We start from the raw sequence: 15,175 nt of genomic DNA, 5'->3' as shown, positions 1-15,175 counted from the left end.
CAAACGCCCCTCGTATGTGGTCATCCTCAGCCATTACACTGAACCACAATTGGCAACATTTAAAAAAGAACCACTGAAAAGCACAGCACATCTAAAATATATGATGAAACAAAACACTTTAAAAGTCTGTAAATCTTTGATACAGGTACTGCAGTACAATCAATCCATATTGATAACTGTCTTCAATCATCCACAGGTCACTGTATTCAACATTTCTCATATTTACAGATGTCTGCCCCACCCCCACCCCCACCCCAGCCAACTTTTATAGGATTGTTAAACATTTCTCCTGTAAACACTTATTATAAGTTACTGCAATCAAGATTATGACTGGTTTTTTTCTATGCCTACAAATTAACAAAGTGCCATCTAACTTTATAAAATATTATCTTCACACAAAACATTAACATTGTACGTTGCCATTGATGCTTTCACGACCCGTACTTATAGACAAGAATGATACTGTATGGGCTTATGCCGTGTCAAGAAAATAAGGTGAAATTCTTTACGTTTCGCAGAGAACTGTGCTCCAAGTCATCAGAAGAAATCTCGACTGTCCACAAGAAAGGCTTCTTAAACAATGACACTTTAAATTTAGACGTTATAACAGAAGTGGAAATGGTAAGTTCATTCACCACCAGATGGCTCCCAGGACGTGGCAAAGCGCTAGTGTTCAAAGCAGAAGCTGACCGAACCATCAAACATTTATGAACTTTTAAAGTGTTTTGTTTTGTCATATTTTAGATGTTTTATACTTTTCATTGTTTATCATAAAAAAAGCTCCAATTTTGGTTCAATGTAATGGCTGACGATGACCTCATACTTAAGATTTTTTTTTTGTTTTTTTGGCTAGTTGCTTTACGTCGCACCAACACAGATAGGTCTTATAGCGACGGAGTGGGATTGGGAAGGAAGTGGCCATGGGCTTAATTAAGGTACAGCCCCAGCATTTGCCTGGTGTGAAAATGGGAAACCACGGAAAACCATCTTCAGGGCTGCCGACGGTGGGGTTCGAACCTACTATCTATTGAATACTGAATACTGGCCACACTTAAGCGACTGCAGCTATCGAGCTCGGTATACTTAAGATCAAAACTAGTCCCATTGATTTTTTAATGAGAATATAGCCAATGATTTTTTAATGAAAATATAGTTATATTGTCATTGATAATTGTGTATTGAAGTGGACACTCTCTTAACCCCATTAAACTATTTTAAGAAGTCTGTTACCAAAGATTTAGTAATCTTTCATGCAGATGCATTACGGATAACAGATTTTTATGACCAGTCATCTAATTTTCCTTCAGTGGGAACTATATGCTGTCTGTCTGGCTTTTTAGCCTGAACACTTATTGCAGCCTGAAATGTATTAAAGATGTTGGTATGGCCTAGAAATTTTACTCCCAGGAATCGTTCTTGAAATCGTGTTTGAACTTAACAGGCTGGTTTATTATGCATGAACCATAAATAAACACACATTTTGCAGTAGCAAACAAATATACCGAGCCATAATACACTTAGTGATAAAATTCACAAAACAGAACAGACCCACCTAGCACATGCATCTTTCAACCAGCACTCACTCACAAGCTTTACTTTCATCCAGGTCATGGCAAATCCATACAGTGAACCAGCGAGACAACTGTTACGCTTGCCAATAGGAAAAACAGGGCATAGGTGGTTCATAGTTCAATTGCTCGCACAATTATTTCAAAAGCTGGAGCTGACTATGCATCCAGAAAAATCAACTAAAATGAGCTGAGCTACATCTATTGCACACATGGTTTAATTCCTTGTTTGGTACTTACAAAAAGGTTAATATATAATCTGAAATTGAAAAATATCATTTACAACAAACAATAATGTAATCTTATTTTTTTGCTAGGGGCTTTACGTCGCACCGACACATAGGTCTTATGGCAACGATTGTAATATTATTAGAGGCTACTGTTCTAAATATCGTCATTTGTCTTTTCGGCTAGTGAGGATACAACAGCAGACATATCTAAATACAGTCTGTGAATCCCACTCACCTCAATTAACAGTAGAGTCCCCTTTATAACCAAGATAACCTTCAAAATATCGCAAACAAAATTTTGGAACAGGAAGATCCATAAGCGACTATCAACCCAAACTGCAGATCATTACATGACAACCAACAATGCAAGCTGAACTTACCACAGCAGGAGGAGGAGGTGAATATTGTTTGGCTCGAGTAGCTGCAGCAGCATTTGAGATTATTGCAGATGTTGAGCGTTTTTTCTGCAAAAGAAAAAATAAACAGCTACTGCATGTGAACTCTGGTTAGGTATAGCTTATTAGTGATCCTTCAATCTACCAGGAAGACACAGAGTCATAAACCTCCAAGGGGAGGTTCTCAAATATATCCACAGAAAAAGTTATTTCCAGCTCAAAATAAACCAACCTAAAACTTGAAACAATCAACGAGAATAACCTCAACTCATTCCTGCACTGTTCGTAAGACGCAAGGTAAAATTATGTTAGAAGATTTTTGCTTATGTAACAAGGCATTGCCGTTGTCCAGGTTTGCAACATACATTCCAGTTTTCCGAAAATAAAGAATGCAGATAGCATGGTAAATTTGGAAACTAAAACAATGAGATGACATTGACTCTCCTTCTTATCTAGCCTCCGTGCTCTCTGCAAACTATACACTTTTCAAATCTGTGCCTCTATGACTCATGCTTCTTCTCAGAGTTCAATTAAGCAGTCATCATTTGTTGTGTTAAATGTTCAGTTGGCTATAATGCGCAAATACACTGAAGTTTAACTGTACAATTGAGTGGGCTGTTTTGTCGACCCCAAAACAGAGGTTTAATCCTAAAAATCACGGGTAAAAATCATGGGAACAGAACCAGCTTTTGGGTGGTTAGGCCGCGAGTGTTGGTAGAGTTTCGCCCAGGCGTGCAATTTGGGCTCATCAGTTGGATTGGCACGCCCCTTCAAGACTGCTTAGCAGTGGCAGAACAACTGTGTGGTCACGCCATGTTAGCAAGTAGGGATTGCTAACCTGCTAAAGGAGAAGTGAATTCTCCGTATTCGAAAATAAGTACTCCCCATGAAGATACAATTTCAAAAATGGCTTCCACGGCCTCAGATCTTAAAATCACATACTGTATTTTTGAAAATGGAGAATTCACTTTTCCTTTAGGAGGTTAGCAATCCCTACTTGCTAACATGGCAGGACCACGGAATTGAACTGCCACTGCTAAGCAGAGTCTAGCAGGGGCGTGCCAATCAATCTGATGAGCCCAAATGGCACATCTGGGCGAAAGTCTGCAAACGCACATGGTCTAACCACCCAAAAGCTGGTTCTAGTCCCATGATTTCAAGATATGCGGCCATGAAAGCCATTTTTGAAAAAGTTTAATCCTGAGTTATTTAAATGCTATTTAGATGGTTAAATGCAATAATCTGCTGTTAGAAGATTTACATACAAACATAATCATTATAGACCATTCTGCCTTTCAGTGCTCAGTCTGCAAGCCTCTGTGAATTTACTAAACGTCACCACAATCATTATTTGCAACTAGTCATGTGGCCTTATTTAGTTCTATACCTCTTATCTTTAAATCGTTAGAAACTGCGTCTAACCATCATCGTCTTGGTCTCACTCTACTTCTCTTACCTTCCATAACAGAGTCCATTATTCTCCTAGGTAACTTAAACTCCTCCATTCGCCTCACATGACCACACAACCGAAGCCGGTTTATGCGTACAGCTTCATCAATCGAGTTTATTCCGAACTTAACCTTTATCTCCTCATTCCGAGTACCCTCCTGCCATTGTTCCCACATGTTTGTACCAGCAATCATTCTCGCTACTTTCATGTCTGTTACTCCTAACTTATCAATAAAATATCCTGAGTCCACCCAGCTTTTGCTCCCATAAAGTAAAGTTGGTCTGAAAACAGACTGATGCAAAGATAGTTTCATCCAGGAGCTGACTTCCTTCTTACAGAATACTGTTGATCGCAACTGCAAACTCACTGCATTAGTTTACTACACCTTAATTCAATCTCACTTACTATATTACCATCCTGGGAGAACACACAACCTAAATACTTAACCCATTAGTGAATAAAGTTAATTTGTTGTGATTTATTTAAGTTTATTTACACATTTCTATTCCTAATAATTGCAGAAACACATTCCAACAATCAGAAAGTTCATACAAGTGATAGTTTTATTTACACAGGCTGTCCGATATATTGGACGCTATGCACTCAGGTCAGTACAACAACACTAGTTACTCAGCATTGTATTGTACAATAATATTGCAAGCTAGGTAGTGTTAGGCCAGCCCCGCGGTGTAGGGGAAGCATGCGCGGTGTAGGAGTGGCGTGCCTGCCTCTTATCCATAGGTCCCGAGTTCGATTCCCGGCCAGGTCAGGGATTTTTACCTGCATCTGAGGGCTGGCTCAAGGTCCACTCAGCCTACGTGATTACAATTGAGGAGCTATCTGACGGTGAGATAGCGGCCCCAGTCTAGAAAGCCAAGAATAACGGCGGAGAGGATTGGTCTTGCTGACCACACGACACCTCGTAATCTGCACACCTTTGGGCTGGGCAGCGGTCGCTTGGTAGGCCATGGCCCTTAGGGGTTGTTGCGCCATTGAGTTTGGTTTTCAGGTAGTGTTAGAGAGTTGGATTACCCTACCCAATTTATGCTGTAAAGCAGATCTTCAATTTCCACTGAAGACTTATCACAATACTGTAAACTCTATTTATGGTTATGTCTTTACTGATTATGATATCCACAGAAGCATTTCAGGTGAAGTCCAAACTGGTCAAGCAGATCCACTCTACGGATGCCACTATAGGACTTCAACAGCTTTCATTGCAGTACAGATATACTGCATACTTTTTACGCTGGACCACCTTGATCCACCACTTATCTCCATCTGTTTGTAGTTCTTACCAGCAGTGACAACACTGTTGTCATTCCAGTGCACCAGCAACGCACCACCAAAACTCCTGCACTCGTATGATCTTTGAAGGGGGCACTTCTCTGTCTGGTTTTCTTGAATTGTCCCTGTTGCACTTATTCCCTTTGAAGCCAGATGTCTTACCAATTTCAGGAATATAAAGTAGCCCTCAACGAATATTGTATGCCCCCTTTTTGATTCCGTTCCACCTGCATCAATGAGAGGTAGGACTACACTCCCTCCAAGTCTAAATTCTTTCAGCCTTTCATTTTACATTGCTGTATACACTTGGAAAGGTGGAAAGATATCCTATAACCACTGGCAGAGAAAGAAGTCCAGCGGAATTTCACAATTATGCGCATCATTTTGGGAGGGGGGGGGGGGGGGAGTAGAGGAGGAGACAGGAAAACAGTCAGTTACTAATTGAGATGTAGATTGTGATCTTGTCCACTACGGGGTTGCTTCTTTTGTGTTACAATTTGACCTACTATTGCTTTTGAATTTTCTATCAGGGATATCTGAAACATAGGTACTGGCCCAATGTTACGTATGACTCTTTATTTTCGTATGACAGCTCCTTTCGTATGGTTTTCTGGATTTTCAGTTCTATATGTAAACTTTCAGTAACATTTTGACTACCACTGGACCTAGCCTCCAATTTTTCATATTTTGTTGAAGCAATTTGCCCTTCATATTTACTCAGAAGTAGGTTTCTACCAAGGTAATTTAGATTATCCTCATACTCATCTGTCATTAACATGAACCGTTTCACACCCGTCACCAGGAGGTTTGATGCGCTGCTCCTCTCCAAACATCTGTTCTTCCTCCAAAACATCCGGTATTACACTCACCATCAAACTAGTAAGGGAATACAAATATCTGAGACAGTAGGACCCCCTGTGCATAGCGACCGATTTTCAGGACAGCTAAATTTACAAGCCTCTGTCACGTTAATAATAATGAATCTTAGGAAGGGAGGGAAAAAGGAAACGAACAGTGTTTTGGGTAATTCAGGTGAACTCATAATAGATCCCAGGGAATCACTGGACAGGGGGAGGGAATATTTTGAAAATCTTCTCAATGTAAAAGGAAATCTTACCGGTGGTGTTGCGAACAGCCAAGCTCATGGGGAGGAGGAAAATGATGTTGGTAAAATTACGCTTGAGGAAGTGGAAAGGAAGGTAAATAAACTCCATTATCATAAAGCAGCAGGAATAGATGAAATTAGACCTCGGTTATGGAGTGTAAGAGAAGTAGAGGGAGACCAAGGCAATGATGGTAAGGCTTCGTTGTTAATGATTTTAGGATAATGAGGTGTAGAACTAAATAAGGCCATGGAGCTTGTTGTAAGCATGAGGATTGTAAAGGTGCACAGTTAGTTTACTGAGGCTTGCAGAATGAATGCTGAACGGCAAAGCAGTCTTTAAGTAAGATGTATGCATGTAAGAAATAAATCTTGGTTTAAGGTAATATTTTCAGTCACAAGAGACATTCTGAAAAATCAGATCAATAATACTCTCATTAACACAACAGGAAGAGCACTAAATAAAATCAATATGCACGTTTTCCTAATTGCAACCCAGATAGTATTGTTCCTGTAACTCACGTAACACATATCATACCTCTTTTTCTTTGTGCTCAGCCTCCGATTTAGACAATGCAAGGGCCAGCTGAAGTTCTTCTTCCTCTCTCAATTCCTCCTCTGTCTTCCTTGGCGGTGCCTAAAATAATAAAATGCATCTATAATTAACACCATTATAATATAATATGAATGGCATACAAAAGTACAAACAGAAACCTTCCAGAAGCTTAAAATCTGCAAGAAGTTCACATACTCTACTATCCAGAATCCATTAATTCACTAACAATGAATGTGAATGACAATCCAAGAAGAGATTTTTTTAAAATTTGTTTTACGTCGCATGACACAGATAGGTCTTATGGCGACAATGGGATAGGGAAGGGCTAGGAGTGGGAAGGATGTGACCATGGCCTTAATTAAGGTACAGCCCCAGCGTTTGCCTGGTGTGAAAATGGGAAACCATGGAAAACCATCTTCAGGGCTGCCGACAGTGGGGTTTGAACCCACTTTCTCCCAGAAGCAAGCTCACAGCTGCGGGCTCCTAACCACACGGCCAACTCGCCTGGTAATCCAAGAAGAGAAACACACATTGTGTATGAAGAAATTCTACAGAAACTATCAGCAATGGCTTTTAATTGAACAAAAAAAAGTTCTAAAAGATCTATGCCTGCACGTTATGTGACCAAAGCTAGCACACATACAGTGCAAGCTTACAAACGATGTAAGGATAACTTTTTCACATTTGCATTAAAACATTAGAGGGAAATAAAAGCAATCTACTGGAGCATTACACAGTAAATAATAATAATAATAATAATAATAATAATAATAATAATAATAATAATAATAATAATAATAATAATAATAATTGTACCGGGAGGTACACCTCAACGCCACGCATTCAAAATCAGCGCCTAAATGAACTCTTCTATTGGTAAAACAGTGAAACTGAAACTACACCACTTGGAACTTTAATCAGAAGATGTCACCACTAAAATATTGAGTAATTTTGTTGTTGTGAAGTTTCCTAAACTGACTAAATTTCTCCTAGTTTTGTTTGCTATACATAAAGAAGTTTGGACATTTCTCCACAGATGACACTACCAAAAAACTATGATCATGCACCCTGGTGCAAAGTGAAAGAAGTTATAATTTAAAGAAGTTTTGTATTTCTAGGGTTTTGTAACTGATTGATGTTCACTTATTTTTGGGTTGGCAATGTTTCCTTTTTCTTTTTGCCAATTTTGAATCTAGCCAATCACTAATTTCTGTAATTAATTTTCCACCTATCACAGGCTTCTTGTTCAATTTTGAGTGTTACCTTTGAATTTAACCAATAAAATTAAGAGGGTGTGGCTAGTTTAGTCTTGAATGATCTCAAACCTTCCCTGAGGGTTTATAAACTGCGGCTTTTCACGTTTCTTGGCCAATTGATCCTCATCTTTCTGAGTGTGTGTGTTAAGCAGGAGGTGGGCGGCCTCTTTCGTCGGCAGCTAGAACATCTACAAGGTAATGGCCACGTAACTTTATTCTTTCTTGCTACCTCAGCAGTTTAATCCGAGGGAAAGGTCCGAATCATTAACTATGTAACCAACTTTTCTAAAATGTAAATAATCTTTCGGCTAATGTAAAAACTTCGTAAACTCTTTAACTGTAAATCGGGGATAGAGAGTGAATTACCCTCTCGAGCTCCCCTTCATCATGGATTGAGGTGACTAAGTTTTGTAACTTTTCTTCTGTAAGATGTTAAAAGTAATTTCTATATGAGTCACCTCGGTAGTGTGGGAATAGCCCCTGTTTCATCGGCCTAGAGCCCTTTAGGTTTTTAAGTTTTCATTATCTTGAAGCAGTTCGCCTCCATTCATTTTGTGTTTGGGCTAGTTATTTATTGGGTATTAAATACCCCTGTATAAATTATTTTCAAATTGTAAATTGTGCCTTGAGAGGCCAGTAATTGTAAGTTGATGTTGCCTTGAGTAGGCTTGGAGACATGAGAGCCTATTAGCTCTTTTTCCACTTTTATAATTGTAAAGAGTGCCTCTAGAAGGCTAGAAATTGTATTTTGGGGAGCAAGTGCTCCATAAATTAGGGGATTTCTGCCCTTAACTAAATAATTCTTCCATTTGTAAAATTGTAAAACTAGGGGCTTAAAGCCCAAAGTATTAAGGTTCTGAATCTTGGATTTTTCCTAATCTGGTTCCTAGATTGGCATTGTACCTAATTGTTATTTTTCCCTTGTGGATATTTTTTTTTTTTTTTTTTTTGCTAGTTGCTTTACGTTGCACCGACACAGATAGGTCTTTTGGCGATGATGGGGCAGGAAATGGCTAGGAGTGGGAAGGAAGCGGCCGTGGCCTTAATTAAGGTACAGCCCCAGCATTTGCCTGGTGTGAAAATGGGAAACCACGGAAAACCATTTTCAGGGCTGCCGATAGTGGGGTTCGAACCTACTATCTCCCGAATACTGGATACTGGCCGCACTTAAGCGACTGCAGCTATCGAGCTCGGTGTGGAAATTTGTTACGTTTGTTTTTATGACAAAAGAAATATAACCTTTGTTAAAGTTTTAATTCAATACTTGACATTGTAGTTAGACCCATTCAAGTCCGCACCTTCTTTCACCTCTGCATTCCACAGATACCCCAGAACAACAACTATAATAATAATAATAATAATAATAATAATAATAATAATAATAATAATAATGATGGTGGTTATTAGTGTATTGGATTTTAAATTATTAATTAATTGCAGCCACATGATCAATCAATTAAAAATATTAGACCTAGTAATCAAGCTGATTAAATTTCATCATTGTAGTTCACTTGTTTTAAAAAAAGGCCACAAAAAGATTTCAGGTCATTTTTGTCTTACAAAACCGTTCTCCAAATAAAGTTATGTTGGTCAGAAGTATTGGGAATTCCTCCGCAAGGGAGAAAATGATGACAGGATACCTGGCCTAGAAAGGATGTTCACACATATGATCCACTTAACACTTGGAGACTATTTATGGTATTTACCAATTCTTCAGCAAAACCAAATGTTTTAATGTGCTACGGCTATGGAGCCAAGCTCCGCATTTGGGAGACTAGTGGATTCGAACCCTACTGTCAGGTGTCCTGAGAACGGTCTTCTGTGGTTTCCCATTTACACTTTCAGGCCCACGGCAGTTCCTTTCCATAGGCCACAACCAACTGCTTCCATCTCCTTACCTAATTTCATTCACTACCATTCATTTCATCTTTATTAGCTCCTCAAGCAAGGTGTCAAGAAGGGCATCCAGCCATAAAAACATGCCATAAAATATAATCTCACCTCATCCTCAATCCCATATCCGGAAATGGATTAAGAGGTAAACATACATACATACATACATATATACTAATTCCTCAGCAAAGGAGATAATTATTACAATTAGAGAAGTATTGTTCAAGTACCTGTCCTGGAAATGATGGTCACATGTTTGCTTGCTGCAGACCTGCAGTCTATATATGAGAACTTAAGAAGAAAACTTGAGAACAGATCTGGTTTTAACACATTGAAGACTGAACAGGTGAAGTTAGATCTTACACTGTGGATTGAGCATTTTAGTGAGTTTTCACATTTCAATGCAAAAATAACTAATAACCTTACTTAGAGTCACAAACCTATTTTGGATTCAGCAACGTTTGAGCTGCGCATTGAAACAGGAATGCCATGATGACATTCTCCGTCAAAGTATTCCAACGTAACTCGTGCAAACACCTGTCTATAAGAGTTTGAAAAGACCGCTGTGGGCGCAGGCAGCGGAAGTGACAGCGAGGCATGCAACCACTCGCTGCAGAGAGCCAGCCACGGCCAGGTGATGCCACTATCGAACTTTCCTTTTCTTATATTTCAATACCTCAGGAATAGAATGTGCTATCAAAATTCTAAGCACGCTATCGTGTAGCCCCTTAGCACAAATGATCCAAATTTAATTAAAATCAGTAGAAGGATAGCCAAGTAATTAAAAGAAGAGATTCGTGAATTTGAAACCACATGGTCCAGCCTACAGATTTAAAAACTAGCCCGCTGAGCTAACAGCAATCAGTGTCTTCATGTATTTCCAGCTGCCACAGTGTACGGGCCAGCTGTGGAAAGTTATATTCTGAGGTCGTTACCCTGTCCGGCTGAGTGTCGATGACACACGTATTACAAAGTAAGAGTTCCAGTTTAAATTTCTAAGTGTCAGAGGTGTAAACCTAGGACTCTAATTTTGTGTGAAATAGGAGGTGATAACTTACCTCAAGTTGTTAATAGTGAATGTGAAGTTTTTGAATTCTTGTTGAGAAGAAAGTAGACACTGCGCGTGGTGATATTAATTGGTAGAATTTTCAGTTCATAGCGGAAAACAAATTGGACCTTGCGCTGTGGTGTGTGTAGTTTGGCTGATAGTGTGCGACTTCACATTCTGCACAACAATCAACCATGCAGTCCATCAACACGGCTTGGTTACTCAATACACCAACTGCCAAATTATCCGCTTAAGCTGATACAGTGTTTAGTCGACTCTTCTTCCAGAGAGTATCAACCACACATTTTGTTACTCAGACGTTGTACATACATGTATATTTTTATGTGTGTGTCGGTTTACTTTGTGTTCATTCTTATTGCCATAGCACCCGTTATGTATCACCAGGACCTACTGAATTCCATGACTATACATTTTAACAACACAGAGCACCTTATTTGTACTTTTGTTCCAGAATTCTTAGCATGTATAATGTACTTGTATTAATTATTACTCACCTACATCATTGCACATTATAAATTTCATATTAGAGCCCATATTGTCGAAGTATCAACTTGTGAAAATTTTGTAATTGTCTTTATTAATTACAGTATTGTAAAGGTGGAATTATAAAATCTAAATTTTTCACAAGTTCACCTACATCACACGTTATATTTCATTTTCATTTGCAACATTTCAACCACACTTCATATTGTAAAATTATTTTTCATAAGACTCTTACTGCTAGAAAACATGTTGATGATGACCCCGAGTAGGGTTGAAACTAGTCCCATGTAATGTAAATACTGTAAATACAACTTAGTATTGAATTGATGGAAAACTCATTACAGCATTTACCGTGTTTTCAATTATTATGTAAGACTGTGTCTCAGTAACATAATTTGCTTCTTTTCGTTAGACTGCGCCAAAGTGACAGTGTTCATTTCATTTTGCAAGAATGAACCTTAGTGTCAGAGAGACGGTTCCAGACTTTGTAAACTATGTTGCCCCATTAACTTAAATTTCGTCGACAAGTGTATCGGACGACAATTATTTCATATTTTGAACTGTGCTAATCCTTCTTTTCATCATAAACAGTGATACTAAATTGATTTGAATTTCTTTGATCGAATGACAAATCATATTAAAAACATGAAAAGTTATGCGCGCGCATGCACACACACATCAATGAGGAATGAAAAAATTACGTTAATTGTGGATTGATGTTCGAAAGTTTGTTGCAATCTAAGAGAGGAATTGAGGATGTATTAGCTACCCATCCATTAAATATCATTCCACTTACTGCAATCCAGTAGGAAATGACAGACAAAATGAATGTCCGAAGCCATGCCCAAATGTACAAGATTTTCTTTGAGGAAGTAGATACTCGCTGCAAGTGTATTATTGCCTGCAATAACTCAAGTTTAAAAGTTACTGATACTGATCCAGGTTATGTCATAAGTAAAGCTACAATGTGGTCATGGATGCCTATTTTTATCCTCAACCCAGAACTGTTTCAGTAGATTTATGAAGGAAATACATACCAATAAATGCCCATTTCGAGCATTAATGCCTATTCTGAAGATATTTGCATTTTAAGTGCCTAAAACGACAGATATTTTTTTAAATTGTATTTTTCCACTCATCTCTACTTTGTTCGTTTTCTTTACCAGATAGCCGCTGAAAGCAGGCATTCTCTGTAGGTAGCTACGAAAGACACACACTTAAATGTGATTAAAGGATAACAGAGTTCTTTCTGTCCCCCGATTCTGCTTGGAGAGAGCTGGCCTTAAACCTGTGCTCTGCTGTAGTTTGAGGGGAGAGAGAGAGAGAGAACTCGCATGGTCGGATGAGTAGCTATTCACATCAGTTTACTAGTTTTGCGCAAGCTGCAAGTAATTTTGGATTTCCTGGACTCGTAAAAATATTTATTAAAGCCAAATTGTTACTGACTACATACATTGGTATATTTTGATTAGTTTTTAGTGCCTATTTTGCAATTTTTAGTGCATATTTGCCTGCCTATTTGAGGAATTTTTACTGCCTATAAATCCTCACCCTAGTCATAAGTAACCTGAAAGGATTTAGACATTTAAAATTATGTTTTAGGAAACCTAAATAGGAATTTAAAATGTTAAAACTAGGGCCAAAATAGACACTTAAAATTTGAAGAAACTTGTATTTTTATTATTATTGTTATTAGTATTATTGTTAATGTTTTCACAGCCCATATTGATAAGACATAACTAGGGCCCAGATTCTGATGTTGTGTCATTTTTTAAATTGTTCACCACAGACAATGCTGACTTACATACAAATCCTGTTCATGGCCCCCATATTACAGAAATGCATATTTCTTAAGTCATTTTTCATCATTTTTCTAAGTATTTTAGTTTTAGGCCATTTTCTTGCTTTTTGCATCATTATTAAGTCATTTTATGGAATTTGTTGGAATATTTTATACGTTTTGAGTATTTTTCTCACATTAATGGTTTACGATTCATTTTTTCCATATAATACTGGATATTAACGGAACTGAAAGCGAGGATGAATACGAAGACATAAGAATCTTCACAACTTTGTTCAACCCTTATTTCATGGATTATTCACATTCCAGGACACACACCTGCGCTTGCAGCTAATCCAGAAGCGATGTTGAAATCGAGGGGGTAGGAAGACAGACAACAGTAGGCCCAGTAATGCCAGTCTGGTTAAGTACCTCAGTGCAACCATACGTGTACCAAGTGGATTTGTGTTATCGACTGCAATTGTTTTTCGAGTGTATTAAAAATGCTGAAGTTAAAGCCATTTAGGACTGTTCGTTTCAGACAAACAGGATATTTTTACCACCGATGGTGAAATTCTTTTCTGCAAAATATGTGAAGTGAAAGCGGCAGGAAAAAGGAGATTTACCGTTCAGCAACATATCAGTCGAGAGAAGCACATACGTGGAGTCCAAAATAGTAGCAAACAAAATTATTCTCAACTGTTACTCTCAGTCATTCCCCGATGGCAGTACTTCCTCTGTGTTTTGTAAAGACTTTTGTGAAGCTTTGGTTTCTTCGAACATTCCACCCTGGAAATTGAACAATATTAAATGGAGAGATTTCTTAGAAAGGTATACAGATCGTGTAATTCCAGATGAGTCTACTCTGAGAAAGAACTACGTATCCCAATGTTATTATGACACATTATGGAGTATCAGAGAAAAGCAAAGCAAAGTAAGCAAAGTCATCTCCGTACAGCCCATGAACGCCCCTGGAGGGGTGGAAGGTAAAGGCTTCTACTATCCGTAACCTCAGCACTAAGTAAGGTAAAGTGGTTAGCTCTATGCCCGGCCGCCTTTGCCCCCAGGAATTAACCTGGTACTCATTTTTGACATAAGCTGAGTGAACCTCAGGGCCATGTGCACCTTCAGAGGTGGAAATCTTGTTTCATAAATTTTAAGACTTCTTTATGGGGAATCAAACCCACGTCCTTCCGGATTAACCGAGCACACCTTTACCGCCTCGATCTCGCATCTTAAATTTTAAGACTTCCTAACGGGGAATCGAACTCACGTCCTTCCAGGTGAATTGAGCACGCCTTTACCACCTCGGCTAGGCAGCCCCTAATACCAGAGAAGAAGTCACAAGATATTAAAATCATTCCGCATTGACGGTTTTCACTTTACAATGGCGAAAAATGAGAGTATCCTCCTATTCAATACATCATATATTCCGTCATTAGACGGAGCAAACAAATTCAAACATGTTTCGGCTCGCTTGAGCCATCTTCAGTGAAATGATGCGAATTATTGGTTTTGGCGACCTTTATTTTGAGATTGCAATAAAGGTTAGCTTTCTTCTTTGCTTGGATGGCATTTCCATTACAAGATATTAGAATCATTCCGTATTGACGGTTTTCACTTTACAATGGCGAAAAATGAGAGTATCCTCCTATTCAATACATCATATATTCCGTCATTAGACGGAGCAAACAAATTCAACCATGTTTCGGCTCGCTTGAGCCATCTTCAGTGAAATGATGCGAATTATTGGTTTTGGCGACCTTTATTTTGAGAATGCAATAAAGGTTAGCTTTCTTCTTTGCTTGGATGGCATTTCCATTACAAGATATTAGAATCATTCCGTATTGACGGTTTTCACTTTACAATGGCGAAAAATGAGAGTATCCTCCTATTCAATACATCATATATTCCAACATTAGACGGAGCAAACAAATTCAACCATGTTTCGGCTTGCTTGAGCCATCTTCAGTGAAATGATGCAAATTATTGGTTTTGGCGACCTTTATTTTGAGATTGCAATAAAGGTTAGCTTTCTTCTTTGCCTGGATGGCATTTCCATTACAAGATATTAGAATCATTCCGTATTGACGGTTTTCACTTTAC

At 38.5% G+C, this 15,175-nt stretch overlaps 1 protein-coding gene across 2 annotated transcripts in view; it reads right to left on the bottom strand.

Moving 5' to 3' along the window:
* Hrs (Hepatocyte growth factor regulated tyrosine kinase substrate) overlaps window positions 1-15,175 on the bottom strand; it is a 158,005-nt gene that overhangs the window by 49,899 nt on the left and 92,931 nt on the right. Inside the window, exons 8-9 of one of the 2 annotated variants that reach the window (XM_067149827.2) lie at window positions 6,571-6,669; window positions 2,179-2,262 (exon numbers count right to left, since the gene is read on the bottom strand). In XM_067149827.2, the coding sequence (XP_067005928.2) occupies window positions 2,179-2,262; window positions 6,571-6,669 (183 nt within the window). The remainder of the gene's footprint in view (window positions 1-2,178; window positions 2,263-6,570; window positions 6,670-15,175) is intronic. The other variant, XM_067149828.2, reaches the window with a different exon arrangement.

The sequence above is a fragment of the Anabrus simplex genome, chromosome 6 (assembly GCF_040414725.1).
Source record: "Anabrus simplex isolate iqAnaSimp1 chromosome 6, ASM4041472v1, whole genome shotgun sequence".
NCBI classification, from domain to species: domain Eukaryota; kingdom Metazoa; phylum Arthropoda; class Insecta; order Orthoptera; family Tettigoniidae; genus Anabrus; species Anabrus simplex.
The sequence above is the reverse complement of the archived record's forward strand: the minus strand, read 5'-3'. Positions and strand labels throughout refer to the sequence as shown.